This window comes from Oculina patagonica, chromosome 6, assembly GCF_052425735.1.
Source record: "Oculina patagonica isolate OP01 chromosome 6, crgOcupat, whole genome shotgun sequence".
Lineage (NCBI taxonomy): Eukaryota > Metazoa > Cnidaria > Anthozoa > Scleractinia > Oculinidae > Oculina > Oculina patagonica.
In genome coordinates, this window is record NC_135763.1 from 35750005 (window position 1) to 35772139 (window position 22135).

Consider the following 22135-nt stretch of genomic DNA (forward strand, 5'->3'; position numbering starts at 1 on the left):
TCAATCCTTATTCCAGGTCTTATTAAAAGAATTTTCAGGAATAAATGTTATCGCGAACGTGTCAAGACTGTTGGTGTATAACTATAGTTAAAAGGCGAGCATTTTTCGGCTCACAGTCCACGAGAAGTAATAAATTAAAATAAAAGTTGACCTAGCAATACAGTTGAGCCAATTTTGACCAATCTGAGCACTGATGCTGCTTTTCCAAACCAATCAGGAGTTCAGGCGCTTCCCAGCTGTTGCTTGTTTTCCCGCGCTTACTGCACAAGTTCAACATTTTCCCGCGCTTACGGATTATTCCCCGCTTGGCGCTGGCCGGCTGCAAGTTTTCCCACGCTAAGTTGTTATTATTGGCCAAATGTGATAACTCTGATGTTGGCCTTCCGACTGTCAACAAAAACCCTTGCGTTTTGCTTTGAATACATCCTCGGAGACCCAGGGGCAGTTAGTGGGGCGAAACGAAGGAATAAACCGAGCAGAAATCGTAGCGACAAAAGTTTTCAAGAAGGGCACAACTTTTGTCGCTACGATTTCTGCCCGGTTTTTTCTTCGTTTGCCCCACTCTGCCTGTCTCGAGGATGCTTGAATGTAATTTAAAATTCTAAAAGCTTATAAAACTCAAGAGCAATTAAGTGATAACCAGATAACTGTTGCTGTTTTCTTACAAAATTAATGAAAAGGCAGAAACCCTCATACCCACGAAAGCAGGGTTTGCGTAGAATATATGATTACAAATTCTTATGAATGCCTGTTGAGCCTTAGAGTAAATCAGACAATTTAAACTGATGACGGGTTAAATATTTAATAACAATACTTGTTTTACTTTGCTTAAGTTTTACAATAATAAAGTTAACCTTGCCACACCGCACTTCTGCATTTTGTGGGTGTTCAAGGATGAAATATCAATAAACTCATTTTTCATTGACGAAAAATGTTTCGGACTGTATTTGTAAAAATATATTGACCCATAACTTTTAAAATATCTCCATCGTCTTGAGGGCTGCCTTAGCGCTTGCATATACGTCCTTTTAAAGGACCATGATTTACTTTTAAATATGTGATTAGTGGTTCACGCTCGTGAAACAAATTTGAGAATTAGACGAGTAAAAAGTGACAGAGGCCGGTAAGATAGCAAAACAAAAGAGTCTTTTCTCTTTCGCAATCCATTGCTGTATCAAAAACTCGTCTTACGAATCCCCTTGAAACTGCCTTAAAAATCTTTACACCGAGTACACATTTTCAAACTCTTCACTAATTCACGACGCTACCTCGATTCTTACCGCGTCTTTTTGTTGCCCAGAAACAGGACTATCCCACTGAACTGGTGAAAAGACAGTTTACATTTGCATTTAAATAAAGTGAGCCTTCCGTTTTAACTGACAGTTGATTTGATTGCTCGTAGAAGACTTCCTAACGATAACAGAAATTTATATATCGATGAAACTACTGTATACCGAACTAAAGGCGTCTCATCGTCATCTCATAAAAATGTTGGGGAAAAGAAGACTGTTACTTTTTCTTTGTTTACATAGCGTAACAGAAACACAGTATTTATTCCAAGTCGGCCTCTAGCAGCATGACCCAGTGGCTGGCAGACTGGCTACAGATCTGCCTCCTTGTAATCGATGGAACGCAGTTTTTCTCGGCAAGGATTATTGCCAACAAATTCCACCCATCAATGAATCAGTTTTCCGATAAGCACTCTTTCTTCAATAGATTGACCACTGAGTGGTGTTTAAACAATTTTCCTGCTTGCCCTCGGGTTTTTGGTCGACCATGTAATACTTTCAGCGGTAAGAAAAATAATAGAAATTGCAGTATGGTCTTTAAATATAAATCTGAATCTACTTCGTATACCGTGCCATGCGAAAGCTATCGCTTAAAGAAAAACATAGCTCACATGTATTAAAACAAAATACATTAACTGAACAGGCTCTCTTTTATGGATAGACAACCTTTCTATAACTTTGCCTAATAATAATAACTTTTGGTCGGGAGGGGTAGTTCATTTCTCTTCCTTAGGAGGTGCTAGTGGGGGAGTTAGCGGTAGCATGTATCCTGAAGACACGACTTTGCCAATGGTTTCCACTTGGAATCCAATCTCATGTAGATGGCAGTGATCCAGAATCATTCGGCCATCAAACGCAAAGGCTGGTTTCAGCATGCTGTCATAAATACGCTTGTAGTCATACGTCTGAAAACAAAAATATATATATGTCTGAATTTATCAAAACCAGGTCAAGGAAATTTTCACCGTTTTAAGCGCAAATCGCAGTAAACGCGTTTTTTTCTCGCCAGAGACTCCAAAAAATCTCCAAACTCGATGTTATAAAAACTAAAGGGAATGTCAGTCTTTTTTTCTCTTCTCCTCTCTCTTCTCCACCTTTCAGCGCTGTATTTCTTCTTTTTTTTCCCTTTCTTGTGGCGCTTTAAGGCAATTCGCGCAGTAACGTACTTGTTCAAGAATACTGACGTCACTTTTCTTTGACCCGGTTTTGATAAATTCAGACATATATATTGAAATGTTCATCTGCAACGCGTAAGTTTAATTTGATTGGCAAAGAAGCATTTAATATTTAATAATCAGGGTTGCCACAGGTCAGGAAGTGGTCAGGTGAAAAAAAGGAATTCTTGAAGGTTATTTTGTGTCCGAGAAAATTAACATTTTGAAGAAAAGTCGGGGAAAATGCCAGCATTTACACAACTAGTTTTGGATATGAAAAAAGTAATTTAAAAGCCGAATGGGTGGAAATTGTTGTAAAGGATTTACTTTATGGCAGAATTATCGATGTTTTGCCCTTGGTACCTTAGTCACACGACTGTTAGTTGTGACAAAAATCAGTCGAGTTTTATTTTTAGTTCGCTGCTTTTGGAGGGTCATTTCTTTCAGGATTTGCTAACTACAGTTAATTTTTACCACTACTTTCGGAGTTTCGTAACTTTCAAGGATTCGTTACTTTTGGACCTTTATGGCACAGTGACAAAGACAAAAGAAGGTCGAGTTTTATTTGAGGTCTTATCTTTTGAAGGGTCATTTCTTTCAGAATTTGCTAACAACAGTTAAGATTTACCACCACTTTTGGAGGTTTGCAACTTTAGAGGATTCGCTACTTTGGGAATTTTACGGAAGAGTAAAAACGTACATAAAACAACGCCTGATAACATATTTTTTTAAGCTAAAAAGCGGCGGCAGGGAGATTCCAGGGCTAACTTGAAGATCCAATATTGAATTATGATAAGCACGCAATGCGTATAGAGGGCAAGGTAGTTGTTGTAATAATGAATGCTTGGAGGAATAATAGATAGTGTTGATCCTGTCAGAGCAATTGAGGCCAAAGTTCCAAGCAATTTCCAAGAAACAACTAGTAAGCTTTCAGTTTCTGTCACTACTGAAAATTCAAAATTAGACATGAAAACAAGGACAGAATACAAACCTTGAACTCGTCCCACTCTGTACAGATGACTAGTGCATGTGCATTTTCCACAGCTTTGTAGGGATCATTAACAATTGTTATCAGACGGTCCACTGAGGAAACAAGTAGACAAATTTATTAAAATTTGAATAAATCAAATCTTGATGATTACTTGTGGTGTATATGAAAAACACTGCATTGACTACAGGTCACAGAAGTTTGGGGTAAAATACCTCTTTCTGGATCTTCAGAAATGGATGGGTGTGTCAACTCCCTGAGAACAAAAAAGCAACACAATAGTTTGACAGTGTACATGAAGTTTAATTATGTGCTGGACTCTAAATGGAGTGGTCCGAGTTTAAGCCCTAACCTCAGGCTACGCAAACTTTCTTTGTGTTCGAAGAACGTCTGCGTAGAAGGCTTTTTGAGCCCTGGCCAGGGTTACTGCTCAGAGTACCCCTTTTTACCCAGGTGTATAAATTGGTACTGGCGAATTTAATACAGGACCTGGGGACCCTTTGATGGACTATCATCCCAAACAGCGAGGAGTAGAAATACTCCAAGTCACTTACTGCTATGAAAACCAGGATTAACCCCAGCCTGATAGGCCACTAGGCCTAAATGTAGATTTAACTTTGGCTTACCTTAACTACTGACTTAAGTATGAGATCTTATGTCCTGGAAGGTTGAAGCCCTGGTACCAATACATGTATTTCCTACATGTACATGTCCTTCCATCATACAACTATTTAAGGACCGAATGCATTTAGGATTTTTATGTCTTTGACATCAACCTATAACAGCATTCCTTTTACTTACAAATGGATTTGATCTTTTTCAACCTTGGGATCATACACTGTTATCCGTGCTCCTTCATCCATCAGATATTTACAGATGTAAATGCTTGCTGATTCCCTATCACAAAAAGATGTTATGTCAGAAGTGAGAACTTGGCCACTTGAGACAAGAAAAGAAGTACATGTATTATATATGAAATCAATTTAATGTCCACATTCGCCACTAACATAACAGTTATAAAAATATTTAATTCTCAAGTTCATGTATAAACTGGTGTGCTTATTTTGTTATTCAAATGTTCATCACTGACTTTTGATGTCCTGCAGCGGATTTACATTATCACAAGATAGTCAACAAAAATAATACAGTCTAACACCTCCTAAGGAACACCCTTGGAACCAGAAAAGTTGCCCCTGCAAGGAAAACTAAACATCTAAGAAAACTAAAGAAAAAAAAAAGGAAAACTAAACTAAAAAAAATCCCGGGCGGGGTGGGCGGGCAGAGCCCTTGCCAGGAAAACTTGCTCCCACAGACAAAAAATTCTAGGTACGGCCCTGAGGTGGCTGCCTTTGTGCAGCACCAGTCAGAGAGCAATAAAAGAAACTTTAAACACATGAATCTCCCTTTCACAGGAGGCTGCATAAATCTTAGCTGGTGGTTCACAGCAGGGCATCCATAGAAGTTCTGGCAGTTTCCAGGTATTATTGAAAGCTCTGAAGAGAACTGACTTTCTATGATAATGGCACACCTGGTGTCTCCTGTATTCTTCTTGAAGGCAAATCCAAACAGTGCAATTTTCTTGTCAGTCACTGTGTTGAACAAACAATTCACAATTCTATTTGCAAATCGTCGCCTCTGGTACTCGTTCATTGCAATCACTTGGTACCAGTAGTTTGCGACTTCAGGCAGGTTCAAAGCCTCGGAAAGGTACACAAGATTGAGAACATCTTTCTGGAAGCAGCTTCCACCAAAACCTATTGTTTGTAGAAAGAAAAGTCTTAAACATGGATCATGTTTACCAGGAGGACCAGGGAGGTGTGGTGGCTTTATGGTTAGTGCATCGGACTCTGGATCAAGTGGTCTAGGTTTAAGCCCTGGCCCAGAAACAGTGTCGTTGTGTTTACTGGGCAAGACACTTTACTCTCATAGTGCCTCTCTCCAACCAGGTGTATAAATGGTTACCGACAAGAGTAACCCTGGGATGGACTAGCATCCCATCCAGGGGGGAGTTGAAATACTCCTAGCCGCTTAATGCTTCAGAAACCGGGATAAGCTCCAGTCTGATGAGCCACTTGGTTCAACAGCAGTCTATGTTTGAATTTCCCTGTAGATTCTAACTAGTTAGGTAAAGAAAGGCCTGCCCATGCCATTGGGGCTTAATATCTTGGTTCACCCTTTAGCTTTGTATGAAGTAAAGAAGTATTAAACAGGAGTATTGTTTCAATCTGTCCCCCACCCCCACCCAAAAAGTCTAACTGCTGCTATTTCATCAGGTTGCAGTTGTTCTTAGAACAACTGCAATCGGATAAGATAGCAGCAGTTAGGCTAACTGTCTGCTGGTATCCATTTCCTTTTCTTAAAGTGGAGTCAGTGCACTTGTTGAGAGAAGAAGTAGACTCTTGCTTAGAATTTCAAAAACTCATTAATAATTCATTACGAAAATACAATGAAAGGAAATTAATGTTTAATGAGTGCCTTCTATATCTGATAAAGACACGGCTAAATTTTATGTCCAATTTTCTTGCCCAAAATAACCCACAAATAATCCAAGTATCAGTGGATGAATGAAAAGATCACATCAGAGGTTTATGAAGGCGTTTAATAAACTCGCAGTTCGTGCTTTATCAAGTCTAAAACATTCGGCTTAGCCTTGTGTTTTTAACTTGATAAAGAACTCCCGCTCGTTTTTTAATCCTCGGACCTACAAGGGGGGATGAATGCAACCCCCCCCCCCCCCCAACCGTAAGGTTTTTTCAAAATTTTTGAAAGGAAACTCTACAATGCTGAAACTTTCGGTAGCTGTTCATTCATCCCTTGCGGATATGTCAATCATGTGTCCATCATATTTGACATTGCCATGGTAACATCCTAACTACAAGCAGGTCTTGCCAAAAATCATTATTTTTAACATTTTTTTTAAATTATTTTTTTCCAGTTTTTTTGTAACAGAATTGTGTGAATTGTTTATTTTAACATTCCATAAGCATTCTGGCTTGATTTCGCATCAATTTCCGTTATTTTTTGATTTTCAAAATGGTGAAATCCAAGATGGCAGCTCTAATGAAGTCACAGCCAACAAAAATTATGTCATCTTGTAGAGTAAGCTACGGGCTTTCTACTCAGTGCAAAATAATTTTGCTGTGCCTTAATAGAACGAAAACTCTGGGGGGGGGGGTTCCCTCCACTCCCCCCCCCCCCTTGTACGATGGTGGGGGTACAAATTCGCTTGTACAGTACCGCTCAAATGTAAGTTACCACCGTCTCGCGAGAAACGAGACGCGTCTCGCGAGAGACGAGACTCGTCTCGAGAGAAACGAGACGCGTCTCGCGAGACGAGTCTCGTTTCTCGCGAGTGCACTGCAAGTACGAAATTTTCGCCTTCTGTTGTTGGGAATGCCAATAAGTACACGGCTAGTTTCCACAAACTTCACAATTTATTTCTCTGATAGTATTTTCCTGATCACACCCGATATCACTCTCTGATAGAATGAACAATAGTTAGCTCGGTTTTCCCTTATCACTGACGCGCGACACACCCTAATACCTAGACAGCGATGACTGATTACATGGTTCTATTGTCTACATCAAAATCACGAGAAATCAAAACATTACATAACCTGATAACGCAAATCACTTATCGTACTATTTGTCACGCAATACAACTAAAAATATCTCAACACACTCCCCTATTTGTTTCCGTCACGGGAGCAAATACAATTCTAGTGAAGTTGTTTTCTTTTCTCGCAAAAACCTAGTAGATTGAAATCAGTGTTCAAATAATAAGTGTTCCTCTTGAAAATAAACTCGATTAAATGTTCAAATAAACAATGTTCCTTTTACTAGTCGCTCTGCTCTCGTTCAGCAATGTCAGCGACCCGCAGTCTGGCAGCTACTGCAGCATCTCGCCTTGGTCTGAAGACACACGCCTCTGGATTCAGTGGAGGTCTCGGCACTTCTTGGGACCTGTCACAGGACAGCTCCAGTGGATACAACTGCTGCACTGCTCGCTCTAAATAGCTCTTTCCTGCTCGAAGCTTCACAGCTCTCACAACACCATCACGTCCCACAATGAGCTCCTCCACTATTCCAAGCTTCCACTTGTTCCTGTCTTTGTTGTCGTCCTTGATTATACACACATCTCCCCTTTCAACTCCACAGGGCGAGTCTTTACGGATTACGGTGTGACGCTCTCGCAGCCCACGTAAGTACTCTTTGGTCCAACGGTTCCACATCACATCTTTACACTTGCCCAGGTATTTTGCTCGCCGTCTCAGTTCTGGACTTTCTCCGTGATGTGCCTCCCTCTCCGGTAAAATATTTGGTTGGCAGAAAAGCATTGAATTCGGTGTTAGAACTGGGAATTGAGCGTCATCTTCTACATAGGACAGTGGCCGACCGTTCAGTGAAACTTCTACATCCAGAAAGACTTCTTTCAACTCATCAAAGGTTAGGTAGGCGTTGCCGATAGTTTTCCTCATTGCTGTTTTGACCAGCCCTACCATGCGCTCGAACTGGCCTCCCCACCAAGGGGCTCTGCTAAGGTTGAACTTTCATGTAATTTGGTGGCTTGCAAGGTAATCATTTAGCTTCTCGTCGTTCTGAACTTGTTTAATCCATGCTGCAGCTCCAATGAAAGTACTGCCATTGTCTGAATAGATCGTACTTGGTCTGCCACGCCTTGCTACCAATCCCTTTAGGCTTAGAAGGAATTCACTGGTCTCCAAGCTTTTCGCCAGGTCAAGGTACAGTGCTCTCGTCAAACTGCAGGCATACAGGATAAGATAGGCTTTTCCTTCGCGCTTTTCAGTAGCTTTAAACTTGATTGGGCCAGCATAGTCGACCCCCACAACTTGAAATGGAGTGGAACCTTCGGTTCGATCTCGCGGCAGCAGTCCAGGAGGTGGTACGGCTAGGGCTGTGGCCTGGAATCGTTTACATCCGGGGCATTTTTTCACAATGCGCTTCACTAGTCGTCTTAGACGTGGGACCCAGTGCTCTTCTTGTACTTTGGCCATTGTCAACTGCGTACCTCCGTGTAGAGTAGATTTGTGAGCTTCTTCAACGAACTTCTCTGTGTAGACTGCTGTATCTGGGAGATACACTGGGTAGACGCCCTGTATCCGTCCCCGGCATTCAAGGAGTTGCTGGTCGTTTAACTGTAAGTTAAGTTGCAAGCGGTCGTTCTCATAATTCACTGACTTCACACCTTCCTGCTGTGCTCTCTTCTCCCAGAATCTTCTTTGAACTTTTAGTTCTTCGGTGGTTAGTGGCCCTGTTTTCCTTTCACGAGGTGGGCTTCTGGAGTTATGGACAAATCTCGCGACCCATCCGCCGATGCGCAGCACGCGCCAGAGACCATACTTGTTTAGAACTGCGTCAAATCTATCCACCTCTTGGTTGGTGGCGAGCTTAAATATCTCTTGTACCGTCTTTGCTTCAGCCAGGGTTTCAGCGGTAGCGGTTGTTGTAATATCGACTGGCCAAGCACTTGGTTGAGAGAGCCATTTCGGACCACGCCACCAGAGATCGTCGTCTTGCGCTACAGGTCCTCCACGACTCCCCAGGTCGGCTGGATTCTCTTTGGTAGGTACATGTCTCCAGGTAATCCAATCTTTCTCTTGAATTTTGTGCACCCGGTTGTGCACAAACTGCTTGTAATCTCCTCCTCCTCGAATCCAGTGGAGCGCAACCGTACTGTCGGACCAACAGTAAACTTGGTCGACCGGATATCCTTCGAGGGCTTCCTTAACGTTAGTTGCCAAATTTGTTGCCATGTGGCAGGCGACCAGCTCTAGGCGTGGTATGGTGAGGCCCTGTTTGGCCAATCGAGATTTAGCTGCCACAATTCCTTGTGTGACGCCTGATGGTTGTGAAACGACAGTGAACGCTGTTGCAGCCATGCCCAGACCACTTGCATCTCCAAAGACATGTAGGGATATGCTGTTAATTGGTTCCCGATACTGAACCAGGGCCCTCGCAAATGTGATTCTCTCCGGTGATCTCGATTCCCATTTGGCCCACTTGTCGGCTAGGTGAGAAGGCAATTGTTCATCCCATCCAATTCTAAGGTTGCAGGCGTCGCGATAAAGCAGCTTTCCACACAGTGTGAGTGGAGACGCCAATCCGAGTGGATCATAAATCCGCGCTACCTTGGCCAATATTCCCCTCTTGGTGTTGTCGGCTTTCTCAGGCGGTACAGTGATGCTCAGCAAATCTCTCAGCTTATCCCATTTTAGGCCAAGCAGTGAACTCTCCCCCCCTGACGAGGTGCCCAGTTGCTGTTTAGCGAACGTCTGGTCTGCGGTCTGATCGGTTTCAGTGGATTCCAATTCAGCAACGTTTGAATGCCATTTATGAAGCTCGAAGGCGGCGTCAGCAAAGATTTCGGTGGCTGCATTTTTCATCTCTCTTGCTTTGGATACTGTTGTTCCTCCACTAATTAGGTCATCCACGTACAGATTCTTCTTAATCTCGCGTACTATTTCAGGCTGCTTGAGGCTCCAGGTATCCAGATGTTGCTCAATGACCCCTTCCAACAAGAAGGGCGAGGGACCCAAACCAAACAGCGCCCTTGTAAAGCGGAGTGTCTCAACTTCTTTAGTCTCCATGTTCTTTAACCAGTGGAACCTGAGAGCATCTCTTTCTTCTGGTCGGATTCTGACTTGTAAGAATGCTTTCTTGATATCACCAGTGATGGCAACTGGATTGAAACGCCCTCGAATCAATACACTCCATAGTTGGTTTTGTAGCGGTGGACCAGTGTTAAGACATTCGTTAAGAGATGGCGCGCCGTCCCAGGCCCTTGCGGAGGCGTCATACACTATTCTCAGCTTTGTGCTTTCAGCGGTTTCTCGAACGACTCCCTTGTGTGGAATGTAAAATTCCCGTCCTTCGGCAGAGTTTGGGGCGCGCTCAACTATTCCCTCCGCCAACTGCTCCTGGATGACAGCATTGTAATCATCGATAGACCTATTCTTCTCAAGTTTCCGTACTAGGCTAGCGAGTCTGCGTAAGCTTCCTTCCTTGTTGTTTGGCAAAGGGGGATGATTTCCCTTCCACGGGAGACCGGTTTCGTACCACCCTTCTTCGTTCCTCCGCAGCTGCTCTTTAAACTCATCGTAAACTACACCCTGATCCCCTGAAGGCGAATCTGCCAACCCGAGTACGTCTAGCTTACAAAGTTCCTCGTAGTCAACTTTCGACGTTTGTGTGAGGAGCATACTGGTGGTGTCAATTTCTTTACCGGGTGAAGTGATGGTCCAGCCCAACTTTGTGTAGCTTGCTACAGGATCCCATTCTCTTCCCACGCGCTGAGGTTCGGTGGTGCTGATTCTGGGGCATTCACTGTTTCCTAGAATGATGTGCACAGGTAGGCGAGCTCTCTCGTCTTTGTCATCCATGGTCACACCCTTTAGATGAGGGTGTTTTTCTACGAGCTTCTTGTAGCGTGGGTTTTCTAACATCATAAGGTGTGGCTTCTCTACTTTTGTGACTTCTGCTTCCATCTCAAAATTTCCCTTCACTGAGTTAAGTTTGATTCTATAAACTTCCATCACCCGACTGCTCGAGCCCAACATCATCTCTATCTTGCGCAATCCAGAATGGTGAGGTTTAGCGCCAATTCTCTCAAGCAGTGCGGCCGAAGCGTACGAACTTCCTGTGCCAGAATCTAAAAGTGCACGACATTTAATTCCTGCAATTTCCACGACAACCACCGGGTACACCACAGGACCATCGCCAATTTGCGTAGCTGTCATCGAGTTGTCTGTGTTTCCTCTGTCACAGATGGAGGTGTGGTGTTTTCTTTTACAAAACAAACACGTTTTCGTGCTCTTGCATTCCGTCGCCCTGTGATTGTCTCCGGCACAGTTAAAGCAGAGTCGTCTTTTCAAGAAAATCTTCCGTCTTTCGTCTGGATCGGGAACTTTGGTACATTCGTGTGGCCTGTGATCAGTGTCGTCGCAATAAAGACATCCACGAGGACGCGCGTCGCCTAATTGGGTGTTAAACGCATTTGAGTCACGCCAGGACTTGTCACTTGATCTGGTGGTCACATGCACAGGATTTCTTTCTGTCCATCTCTGGAGGGCGTAAACGAACTTCGGAAAGTCCCATTCTTGCCAGTTTTCGTCTGTTCTAACAAGGTCGCCCCTGATTCCCGGTAGTTTATCGATCGACATTCGCACATAACCATTTACTTCTTTAAGTTTACCCAGGGTCTCTAGAGCTTGAACGTTGAACGAGAGCGCTTCATAGAATTGAAGGATCCTTGCTGGATTAGCCCCACTGACTACGGGTAGCCCCATGATATTTTGGACATACGCATTCACTATTTCAGACGGTTTCCCATACTTGTTCTTTAGAATATTCTTAGCCCGCTCATATCCCTCGCTAGAGAAAGGGAGACCATCTATTCCCGCCCTGACTTTAGGCTCTAACAGATCTTTAAGATAGGCGAATTTAGTTACCGCCGCCATGTCGCTACATTTGTCGATTTCTGCTTCGTAAATGTTCCAAAAACGGAGCCAATCCGTAAAGGAACCATTAAACTTTGTAATCGTTAGCTTAGGTAACTTAGTGCGCGCTCCCTCGCTGGCAGGACTGGCTTTAGCTTCGTTTGCCTTCGTTGCGTAATTCTTCTTCGCGTCTTCTATCTTTCGCTCGTATTCTAGTTTCTGCTCAAGCTGTGCGCGTTCGAATTTAAGCTGGTCTTCACGCTCCTTCGCTTTAAGCTCCTTCTCGGTTTCTTGAGCTTTGAAATCCTCTTCTGATTTAATACTAGCTAAGTGTTCATTTATATGTGTTACTTCAGTATCGACTTGAGCGACCTTTGTTTCAATATCTGTGCTCCACTTCGCGATATCCTCTTCGGAACCGCCCTCTTTGAACATTTCTTCGACCACTTGGAGCTTTAAACTATCTATTTGACTGGCTATGCTAGTCAGAGCTTCGAGATGGCGGTTAATTGCTAGCACATTTCCAGAATCTAGTACGCCTTGTGTTTTTCCCAAGGTAAATAAAAGGAGTTTTAGTTTACCTCCTAAGTCTGTCTTCAACTTCTCCATTTCGGCTTCCTGGCCAATAACAGTTTCTTGAGTCCCGTCCGAGGTGCCACTGTGTTGGGAATGCCAATAAGTACACGGCTAGTTTCCACAAACTTCACAATTTATTTCTCTGATAGTATTTTCCTGATCACACCCGATATCACTCTCTGATAGAATGAACAATAGTTAGCTCGGTTTTCCCTTATCACTGACGCGCGACACACCCTAATACCTAGACAGCGATGACTGATTACATGGTTCTATTGTCTACATCAAAATCACGAGAAATCAAAACATTACATAACCTGATAACGCAAATCACTTATCATACTATTTGTCACGCAATACAACTAAAAATATCTCAACACTGTTGCATTTGTTCAACTGTCAAGTGAGACTTCACCGACATTCCCAAAGCAGGATAAAATTTCGCGCGTGAATCGGTGGCGGCACGCTTGTCTTTACATGTTTAGTTTTTACGTCATGGCTATAACTTCGTCGTGTACTTGACCTAAATGATCTATACATGTAATTACAGCAAAACAACTTGACTGGGTGCAACCAAAAACGTATTTCCAAGCGAAACTGAATCAAGATAGCCATAATAGTTTCACTTCGCCGATCGATCGATCGGCGGCGCTCGTCCGAGCGCTTGCTTTTAATTAACATTTGTCTGAATCGTTGGCGGCACGCACGTCTTGAAATGTTTTACAGATCTATCAAATGACTCATTCGTGTGTTAAACAAGAAATTATTTGTTTGTTTGTTTTTCACCTAAACCAGTCATAGTTTACAGCAAAACGTTTTGTCTGGGTACATGAAAAACTTTTACACAAAATATGCATGAACTCGTTGCTACGAACGACAAACAATAGGATTTAACCCTCGCAGCTTCAAGATACACAGGTTTGTATTCCGAATAAAAGGGATATCTCAACGAAACTGTTTCCCATTTGTTTTTTAAATGTTCAAGCGAAACTAGTAGGCCAAAATAAATACATTTAAAGCGTTATAAGTTCACTGTTATTCGAATGTTGTTGTGAAAGAGTGAAACTGCCCGGTAGTTGGGCTTGGGGAATATAACACGTATTTATATGCAAATGTACCGAGTTTATTAAAGCAAAATTAAAGAAAATCAAAACCCACTTTCATAACATACGTTTTATTTAAGACTTAAGTTGTATTCAGCGAGTTACTAGAAAAATGTTTCAATGCTCGACAGTATGCAAAGGTCGAGCGCTTTTAATTTGAGGTCGAAGTTAAATTACCTGTTGGAATCCACTGTCGACTCGTTCCTGCGAACTAGCTTTCTCACTGGAAAAAAAGCGAACAGCTTTGCTCTTTCCAAGAAAAAACTTTTGATTCGTATAAAGCTTCAAATCAATAGCTCCCTGCGTCTTGTTTGCCGTGCGGCATATCAAAGTTTTGTGGTTTCGCGACATCTCGGGTTTCAAGTTACAGGAGGTAGTTTTGAGTCAATTCAAGTGAACCTTTTAAAGGCAGAGTATTTTACTGTTTCAACAAACTTTATAAACCTTGTAAAACCCAAGATATTACTTGTTTTGAAATCGTGCCGAGACGCTTGATCAAAATGCAATTCAACGCGGCCGACAAATTGTCGCACGTGAGCTGAATTTGCAGACGGTCACGTAACTATTTCTATAAACAGTCACGGTTCATTTTTTCCGCTTTTTGGCCATCTTTGCTTTTATAACATTCGATTATCGATACGCGTTTTATTCAAGACTTAAGTTTCATTCAACAAGGTTTACAATTTCGTTTAAATATGTTTCAGATAACTTTCGATTCGACGGCGCGGCGGCGGCCGGCGACATTCTTTCGGAAGATAATATTTACACAAGCATGTTTGTTGTTCTTAAAGAAATCTTATCTGCAGATGTGAAAGGCCATCCCCTTTTTTTTCTCTGTTTAGCGTCGTCCGACCGACCCAGATTTTCGCGTTTTCAAAAAAAAAAAAAAAAATTTATACAGAAGGTATAGAAGGCAATGACACATTATTTTAAATAATGTTTCATCCTTTTTACGCTGTTCTTGTTTGAGTTTAACCACGACGTCGATTTTTCCTTCCTCCATTGCCGCCATGTTGACTTTGTAACCATGTCTTCTTGTTTCCATGCTCCACGGACATTATGCTGAGGTACCGGGCCTCCTAGTTCCAGACTCCTTATCCACTTTTTTTTTTAATTTTTTTTTTTTAATTCCGACCGACCGACCCAAAATCAGAAACACATACGACGATAAACGAAAAAAAAAAAAGGGGATGGCCAAAGAAACCTTCCGGACCGTATACGTAACTTTACATGTTGTTCAAAGATTTACATCATAGTTACATGAACGAAAACTTGTTGTTGAAAAAAAAAAACGTTTCGAGCCCAAGCAAAGTCAATGTCGGAGATCATTTCCTCGATTTGGCAACGCACTACAGACAGAAATCTTTGATATAATACGGCCTCTTGCGAGTAATATATTCCATACTAAACGCTTCACTGACTCTCGCGAGAGACGAGAAGCGTCTCGAGAGAAACGAGACTCGTCTCGCGAGAAACGAGACGCGTCTCGCGAGAAACGAGACGAGAGGTGGTAACTTACATTTGAGCGGTATGTCCGAGGGTTAAACATAACATAAAAAACAACGACCTCAGTCAGAAGTCAAGTCCTGTCTCCCTCGATCAGTCTAGAATTTGACAGGCTAGCCATACGGGCACCATACATGCATTCCACGTTCTACATGTAGTTATTTAACACTCCATTTGACTGACTAATCAAAGAGAATCAAGGTAAACAACAGTTGTAGTTTTTTTTGTGTTCAATAGGTGTGCAATGTGCTTTGAGTTTTTAGTGCCTACAAATTTGGTGCCAAACATCTCCCGGACAGGCGTTCAGTGTACTGTACACTACAGGATCGGTCAAGACTAAAATTATATCGTACCAACTGAGGCTCGCAAAAAACTGCTTCCTATTCTACTGTCTCGTCCAATTGCACTGGCTACTTCAGACACGTCAGCACCAGTGGCCTCGCAGATCGCACTCATAGCATTGATGCTGGAGATTCGTTGTGCCAGAAATGCATTGGCTGCCTGCAAAAAAAGAAAAAAAAACATAAAAAGAAAATAATAATCTATGTTACATTTTATGTAACATAGAAAACGTAACCTTCCAGAATGTGTGATATAATATTGTGTTGCTCAAGAAAATATTCCATACTCCCCTTGCAGTGGGTTTTCCCCTCCCCTCCCCTCCCTCCTTCAACACCACCACCCCTCCTTGAAATTCATGATTTGATTTGCTTCATGAGACCACCAACCCCCACCTGAATTTTCAAACACCCTAGAGCTGGACACAGGCATCAATATTTTCTGGTACCACACATTCCAGATAATAATTACTTATTAAAATGTCCGGAAGCTACTTTTCACTCAAAAGCATTATTGCTGATAGTTGTCACTTGTGTGCCATACAGTAGCTTACAACGTACATGTACTAACCAGCTTTGAGAGTTCCGAAGACCAAGTGTTGGTTTTAATAATATTTTCTTTGGGAATCCAGTGTTCATAAACTGATGACAATGCTTCAATCGCCTTGTATCCTTCCCTAGACTGCTCACCTCCTAACAAAAAAACACAAACAAATAACATCTATAATAAAATAATAATACGTAAAATCTCACAAATCGGAGAAAAAAAAAAAAAAACCTTGATATAGACTGAAGCAACTCTCACATTTAGCTTGCTTGGGGAACTTACATGCTTGCCTAAGGCTTTTTTGGGGGGGAGGGGAGGGGTTAGCACTGAGGTGGATAACAATATTTGGCATATTGAAAAAAGTTAGGCTTAATTTCTCAAGATGCCTCGTCCTTCACATATAAATGTATCCTTTAAATAGTGGGTGTTAATTAGATACCAACCTATCAAGACCCTATCAGGATCCATTAAGTCTTTCATTGCTGTACCCTCAGCCAAAAACTCTGGATTGGACAAAACCTAAATAAAACAAGAACTGCAAGCAGTTTATAATCGTGCGGGTAATGTTTGACCACCTGACCTCTTACAGTGCTTTGGCTTAAAGGCACGGCACCACACAGCAAAAAAAATCTTTAGAAAAGCAGTCACTTGAGAAACACACAAGTCGTGTTTGCGTTAGTCACGAAGTGAACGTGACATGAATTTCCTTTACCACGCCATCTTTTGCTTTTTAAAACCACATGCCTAGCCGGAAAAATGCCTGCTTACGCATGCAAATATTAATTTTGTTCCGAATGTTCAATAAAATAAACCCAAACCAGTTCATTTAAAAGAAAGCCAAATCACGCCAAAATAAAGAGTACACTAAGGCCATCCCATTTTATTTCTCCGTTTAGCGTCTTCCGACAAGCTTTTGGTAATTCCCCTGGCGCGATGACGTGTATCCCGTGCTTTGACATATTCTTGCTGAGCTTGCAACTTACGTTTCGATAACGTTTCGATTCTCAAAATACCGTAAACTCAAAACAAAAATTGCGATATCCAGAAAATAAGTCGTCGTTTTGCAATATTTAACACGTTCCGGGCAAATTGTACGACTTGTACTCGCTCCGAGCCAAACGCTTGAGTAACACAACAATAAATATTTCACACAAACAGAGCGCAGAGTATTCAAACAGAAAATAGGTGAATGATTATTTATATAGCTACAAGCGAGAGATCGCGTGACATGGGTCTGACGTAGTGGTAGTTTTAAATAGCTTGGACATGTCCAAGCGGTCTTTGTTTTCGCTATGTGATTATATTCAGCCCTCTCTTCTTGTGAAATATGGAATGAAACAAAATTATACATTTTAGAGAGTAGAGTGTTCATGTTAAATGCGAGTGATCGGCTGATCTCTATTAAAAATATTAAATCTTGCGTGACCGTGACAGAAGAGCCGGCTGGGCCGCGTGGGTCTGGATCGATTTACCGACAAAAAAACAAAAAAAAAATTCCGTGCAGATTATGAATCGGGCCCAGGCCCCGCCCGATTAAAAATATTATAATAATTTAAATTAGGTAGTAAATAAATAAAAAAAACATCTTAGAAATGAAGGAAATTAAAAAAAAAAACATTAACAAACAAAAAATTAAAAAGAATGTGAGATGTGAGACATCAAGAGATCCACCAAAAAGCTACATTTTATGATAATATAAAACTAAGATTGAAACAACTTCAACCTGAAATTTTCCTCTGCTTCCATTTGCATCAAATATTCTTGTAATACTGCAAAAGAAATTTTAATTTTAATACATAAAATTATTTTGCAGCCAATTTTAACAAATTAAAAAAAAAAAATTATGCCACCATTTGAAGACTTTACAATCAAATTACATGTTGTACTCTGAGGGAATGCACAGTGGCCTCATCTGTGTTCAATGTGCTGAACTCTGGATCCTGAGATCTGTGTACGAGAGTTGTGTTCTGAGTAAAATAATACACGTCACTCAGGTGTCCCTGTCAATTATCCTATTCAGAGTAGAAAAGGGTTTTGGCAATCTGAGGAAAATACTGACTGGGGCAGAGTCACTTACAATAGACATCTTTAGGGGTAGCAATTTACTCCTCAAGTCACTTCCTAAAGTCTGCGTTGAGCCTTGTGGCCCATTCAGGCCGCAGCTTATCCCAGTTTCTGTAGCACGAAGTAACTAGGAGTATTTCTACTCCCCCTGGATGGGATTCTAGTCCATTGCAGGGCTACCCCCAGCATTAGTTTGCCATTACCCATTTACATGTACACCTGGGTGGAGAGAGGCACTATGAAAGTATTTAAAAGTGCCTTGCCCAAGAACAAAACACAAGGACCGCGGGCCGCTCAATCCGGAGTCCAGTGCTGCATACATAAAGAGTACTAGTAGCTTAAGCTAGTACATATAAATTTGATAAATACTAAATACCTTTCTGCAGCTCTTACAGGGACTGTACTCTTTTCTACAACAATTTTTTCACCATCTGCAACCTCAGCAATGTGCCTTGCTGCTGATTCTATGTACTTCAAATCTGGTGCACGACCCTAAAATTAATATGAATACATGACAGTTGGGATGTATAAAGTACAGACATTATTTATGGGTTAGAGACTGTTGTGAGTGTTTTGTTGACAAATACACGCACGCGCTGGCCGCACAATGAACGAGAAATTTTCAATACTGCACGAGGCGTAGCCGAGTGCAGTATTGAAAATTTTGAGTTCATTGTGAGGCCAGCAAGTGCGTGTATTTGTCAACAAAACACGAATGAACAGACTCTAACCCTTTTAATATACAATCTGAGTACACTGCATCGAACTGCAAGCGATCATCGACTTAACGAACTTCAAACAACAAACTTAATGTTTAAAAATAAGAAGTGTAGTAGTACATAATTACACGGGATTACATCAATAATATAAAAATCACAAATTAGCCGTACAGAAATAAAACTTAAAATGGTTCATAAAATCGTTCATCAGCTGTGGTCGTTCATAAATACAGTCAGCGAGAAGCTTGTTCAATGCAAGTAGATGGCTTTCACAATCAAGCAACTACAAGCAAGTCAATCGCAAACAAAAATGTATTTATTGAGCTGCAGTTTACCTTTGAACATGAAAGCGCTTCAAGTTGTTATCCTCTTAGATTTTGTTTGGTATTGGGTCATTGATAATTTGAGGAATATACTTTTCTTCCACTTCTACAAGCTTTGAAGCTGAAGAAACCTTCAATAATGCACGATTTTCGTGCATTATTGTCAATACTGCACTGTCTGAGTTTGCTGACGACAGGTAAAGCAAAATCACGTGATCTATTTTAACCAATTGCGCGCGTGGATTTTGGACAGTGAACGAAGATTGTATATTAATAATAATCAGATGATGCCAAATGTATTTTATTGTGCTATACCATAACTGTGAGAGGGAGCAGACCCAAACTAAGGGAGCAGGGATGGCACAGTGGTGAGAGTGCTGCCTCCCACCAATGTCGCCTGGGTTCGATTTCAGCCCAGTGCCAAATGTGGTTTGAGTTTGTTGTTGGTTCTTGCCCTTGCTCCGAGGGTTTTTCCAGGGTTCATCGGTTTTCCTCCCTCCCTCTAGTTTTTACCTGTATTTTGCAAATTTGATTATTTTTAACAAGAAAGCAGAATGAAATCATTGCAGCTAAAATGCATTATCTATAAGAAGTGGCAATAGGCAGGAACAAACATAGACGCGAGGTTAACATTGATCAGGATTGGCCAAACTTGTAAACATGCAATCAAGACAAAAACAGTAGCTTGAAGAGATGCTCTGGACAGGACAAAAAGGAACTTTTGTTTCATTTATTCCACCAGCTCAGTGGCATGGCATAACGTTAAGTACATGTAAGGTCAATTCTCTACTAACGCCATGGCGGTTAATCTGTAGGCAGACACCTACCAAAAATCAGCTTACATATATCGGCCCAGCCAAAATATACATGTATACACACACAACATTTCTACCCTTCCTTAAGCAGACTCCTATCTTAAGTGGGCACTTTTTCTAGAGACACCCCTTGTACTACTACTTCACATATTAAACGGGTTATGTAAACTTTTGAATTGGACTCATTATTTTTGTCACCTAAACATTAAGCAGGATGAGCCAAATCCACCAAAACTATCGCAGTAGCATTAAACTATAAAAATACAAAAATAAACATGTATGCTACTGTACTTCTTAGTTTTTCTTATTTTATGTTATTTTCTTAGAAAATAAGCAGGATTGGCCAAACTTGTAAAAATGCAATCAAAGGATAAAGACGTTGCTCCAGGTCAAAAAGTAGCAAAAAACCCAGAGAATAGCAGTTATCCTAACCTGCAATCAGGCGTTATTTTTCTCACGGTGGAAGGTTCACTCCTTCCCTCGGCCGCGAAAAAAAAGAAAGCCTGATCGCAGGTTACAGTCATCCTTGTTTCATGTAAATATCTATTTTCTTATTTTATATTGTTGATTCTTTTCCTTTGTTTAAGTGACGGTTGCCTTGTGAATGTGCACTATTTATTTAGCTGCTCACATTACAGTGATAAAAAAAGTACAGCTTTCAACACAAATCAAACATTTGGCTTCAATAAGTGAAAACCACAATAGCCCCGCTTGCAAACTTATATTTAGCATAACAATATCATCAGGATTTTGTTTTGAATTCCAAGCAAGAGTAGTTCCCAACTGTCCTCTAATCTTTTATGACTGCAATTTTGTATTTTTCAATAGACCCTTGTGTTAATCGATGCAATTAAATTAAAATCACTATAACAACGAAATTGCACGGCAAAAATCTGACTTTATATAAACTTCATTATGTGAGAGGCTATACAGCAGATAGCTAGATAAATATATGGTTAAGGCCAATCTAAGATTGACCACGTAACATCGCATGCATATTTAATTTCCCACTAAAAGCTATGTTAAGCTTAATTGTTTAAAACATGACATTTAGTCTATTTTAAAGCTATTAAATCCTGCTACTGATTTTTGGCTTTTCGAAGAGTCTAATTTAAGTTTATTAAAATTCTAGCTCACCTTTCCTAAACCAAACGTTTTTGTCGGCGTGTTAACCTGAAATTAAATAAAAGTCGAAGCCGCTTTGATAAGTTTATACGTCGGTCGGGGGAAACATAGTTAAGATAGAATCCATTTAATAACAATTCCTGTATCAAATAAATGAATACAATCGATTCACTAGATCAATATACTCACACAGATGAAAATTAAGTCCGCTTCGCGAATTGCGCTGTCGATATCATTTGAAAAGAACAGGTTTTTGCCACGACATTGCTTTACAACATCGTCAAGACCAGGCTGCGAAGATAAAACAAAGAGGCTTACATCATTCAAGAAACAATAAAATATTCTATCAACGGACTTAAATGTAGAGTTTTTAATTTAATTTACCTCAAAGATCGGTAATTTTTCCGAATTCCACGAGTCAATTCTGGGCTTACTCAAGTCTACTACTGTAACTTTGATCTCTGGACATTTTAGCGCGATGACGCTACATGTTGGGCCGCCAACATACCCAGCACCTATACAACAAATAGCTTTGATAGAATTCATTTCTCCAAGGAGTGAATAGACAACTAACGCTTCTCAAACGAAGCGCCGTGGATTGATTTGATTCAAGTTCTGTTTACTCGCAGCATTTTCAGATTTCTACAAGTGGTCAGCGGGATATCAAAGGGGTATTCCTTTGCTCAACGCTGATTGGTTAGTTTTAATTGTAGATCGAGGATACCTGGGGCCCGTTTTTCGAAGGTCCCGCGCCCATTCTCGTCCCCATAGCCCTTTCGTTTCTCTTAGCCGGCTAGGCCTTTCTCGTGCCAAGCCGGCTAAGAGAAACGAAAGGGCTATGGGGACGAGAATGTCCCGCGCCCGGAAAGTATTCCACCAGAAATTAAAAGCTATAGTAAAATCTCAAACCTTACAATTACAGAGTTGTTTAATTCTATGATATTTTTCATATGAACAGAGGTTTCCTTCATACAAAGTTTCAGGCCTATACACTTCTCTGTTTTTAAAATACAGGGGCTTTCGAGAAACGGGCCCCTGCCGGGGGTCTGAACAGGACTCGAGGAGATCGGGAAGATCGGACTGAGAGACCGGACAAATTCGGGAGCGATTCGGGAGCTGAGGCCGTGGTAGG

The 22135-nt window shown here is 41.2% G+C and overlaps 1 protein-coding gene and 1 pseudogene across 1 annotated transcript; both read right to left on the minus strand.

The window, feature by feature from the left end:
• Positions 1 to 776: 776 nt before the first annotated feature.
• Positions 777 to 21637, minus strand: LOC144657249 (UDP-glucose 6-dehydrogenase-like). Its single transcript, XM_078517571.1, has 13 exons — positions 21388 to 21637; positions 21193 to 21294; positions 21016 to 21051; positions 18398 to 18513; positions 17681 to 17726; positions 16401 to 16476; positions 15982 to 16103; positions 15426 to 15573; positions 4960 to 5185; positions 4233 to 4328; positions 3647 to 3687; positions 3435 to 3526; positions 777 to 2194 (listed from the first exon to the last, which is right to left on the minus strand). Exons 1-13 carry the CDS (start codon positions 21547 to 21549, stop codon positions 2006 to 2008), a joined length of 1452 nt encoding a protein of 483 aa, XP_078373697.1. The 5' UTR covers positions 21550 to 21637; the 3' UTR covers positions 777 to 2005.
• LOC144657103 (uncharacterized) lies at positions 6859 to 14375 on the minus strand (annotated as a pseudogene).
• Positions 21638 to 22135: the final 498 nt, after the last annotated feature.

Coding starts and splice junctions, on each gene's coding strand:
- LOC144657249 (XM_078517571.1), bottom strand. CDS start 21,549: ATGAATTCTATCAAAGCTATTTGTTGTATAGGTGCTGGGTATGTTGGC. Junction 21,052..21,192: donor CGGACTTAATTTTCATCTGT/GTGAGTATATTG, acceptor ATTTAATTTCAG/GTTAACACGCCGACAAAAAC. Junction 4,329..4,959: donor AAGAATACAGGAGACACCAG/GTGTGCCATTAT, acceptor TTTTTGTGATAG/GGAATCAGCAAGCATTTACA.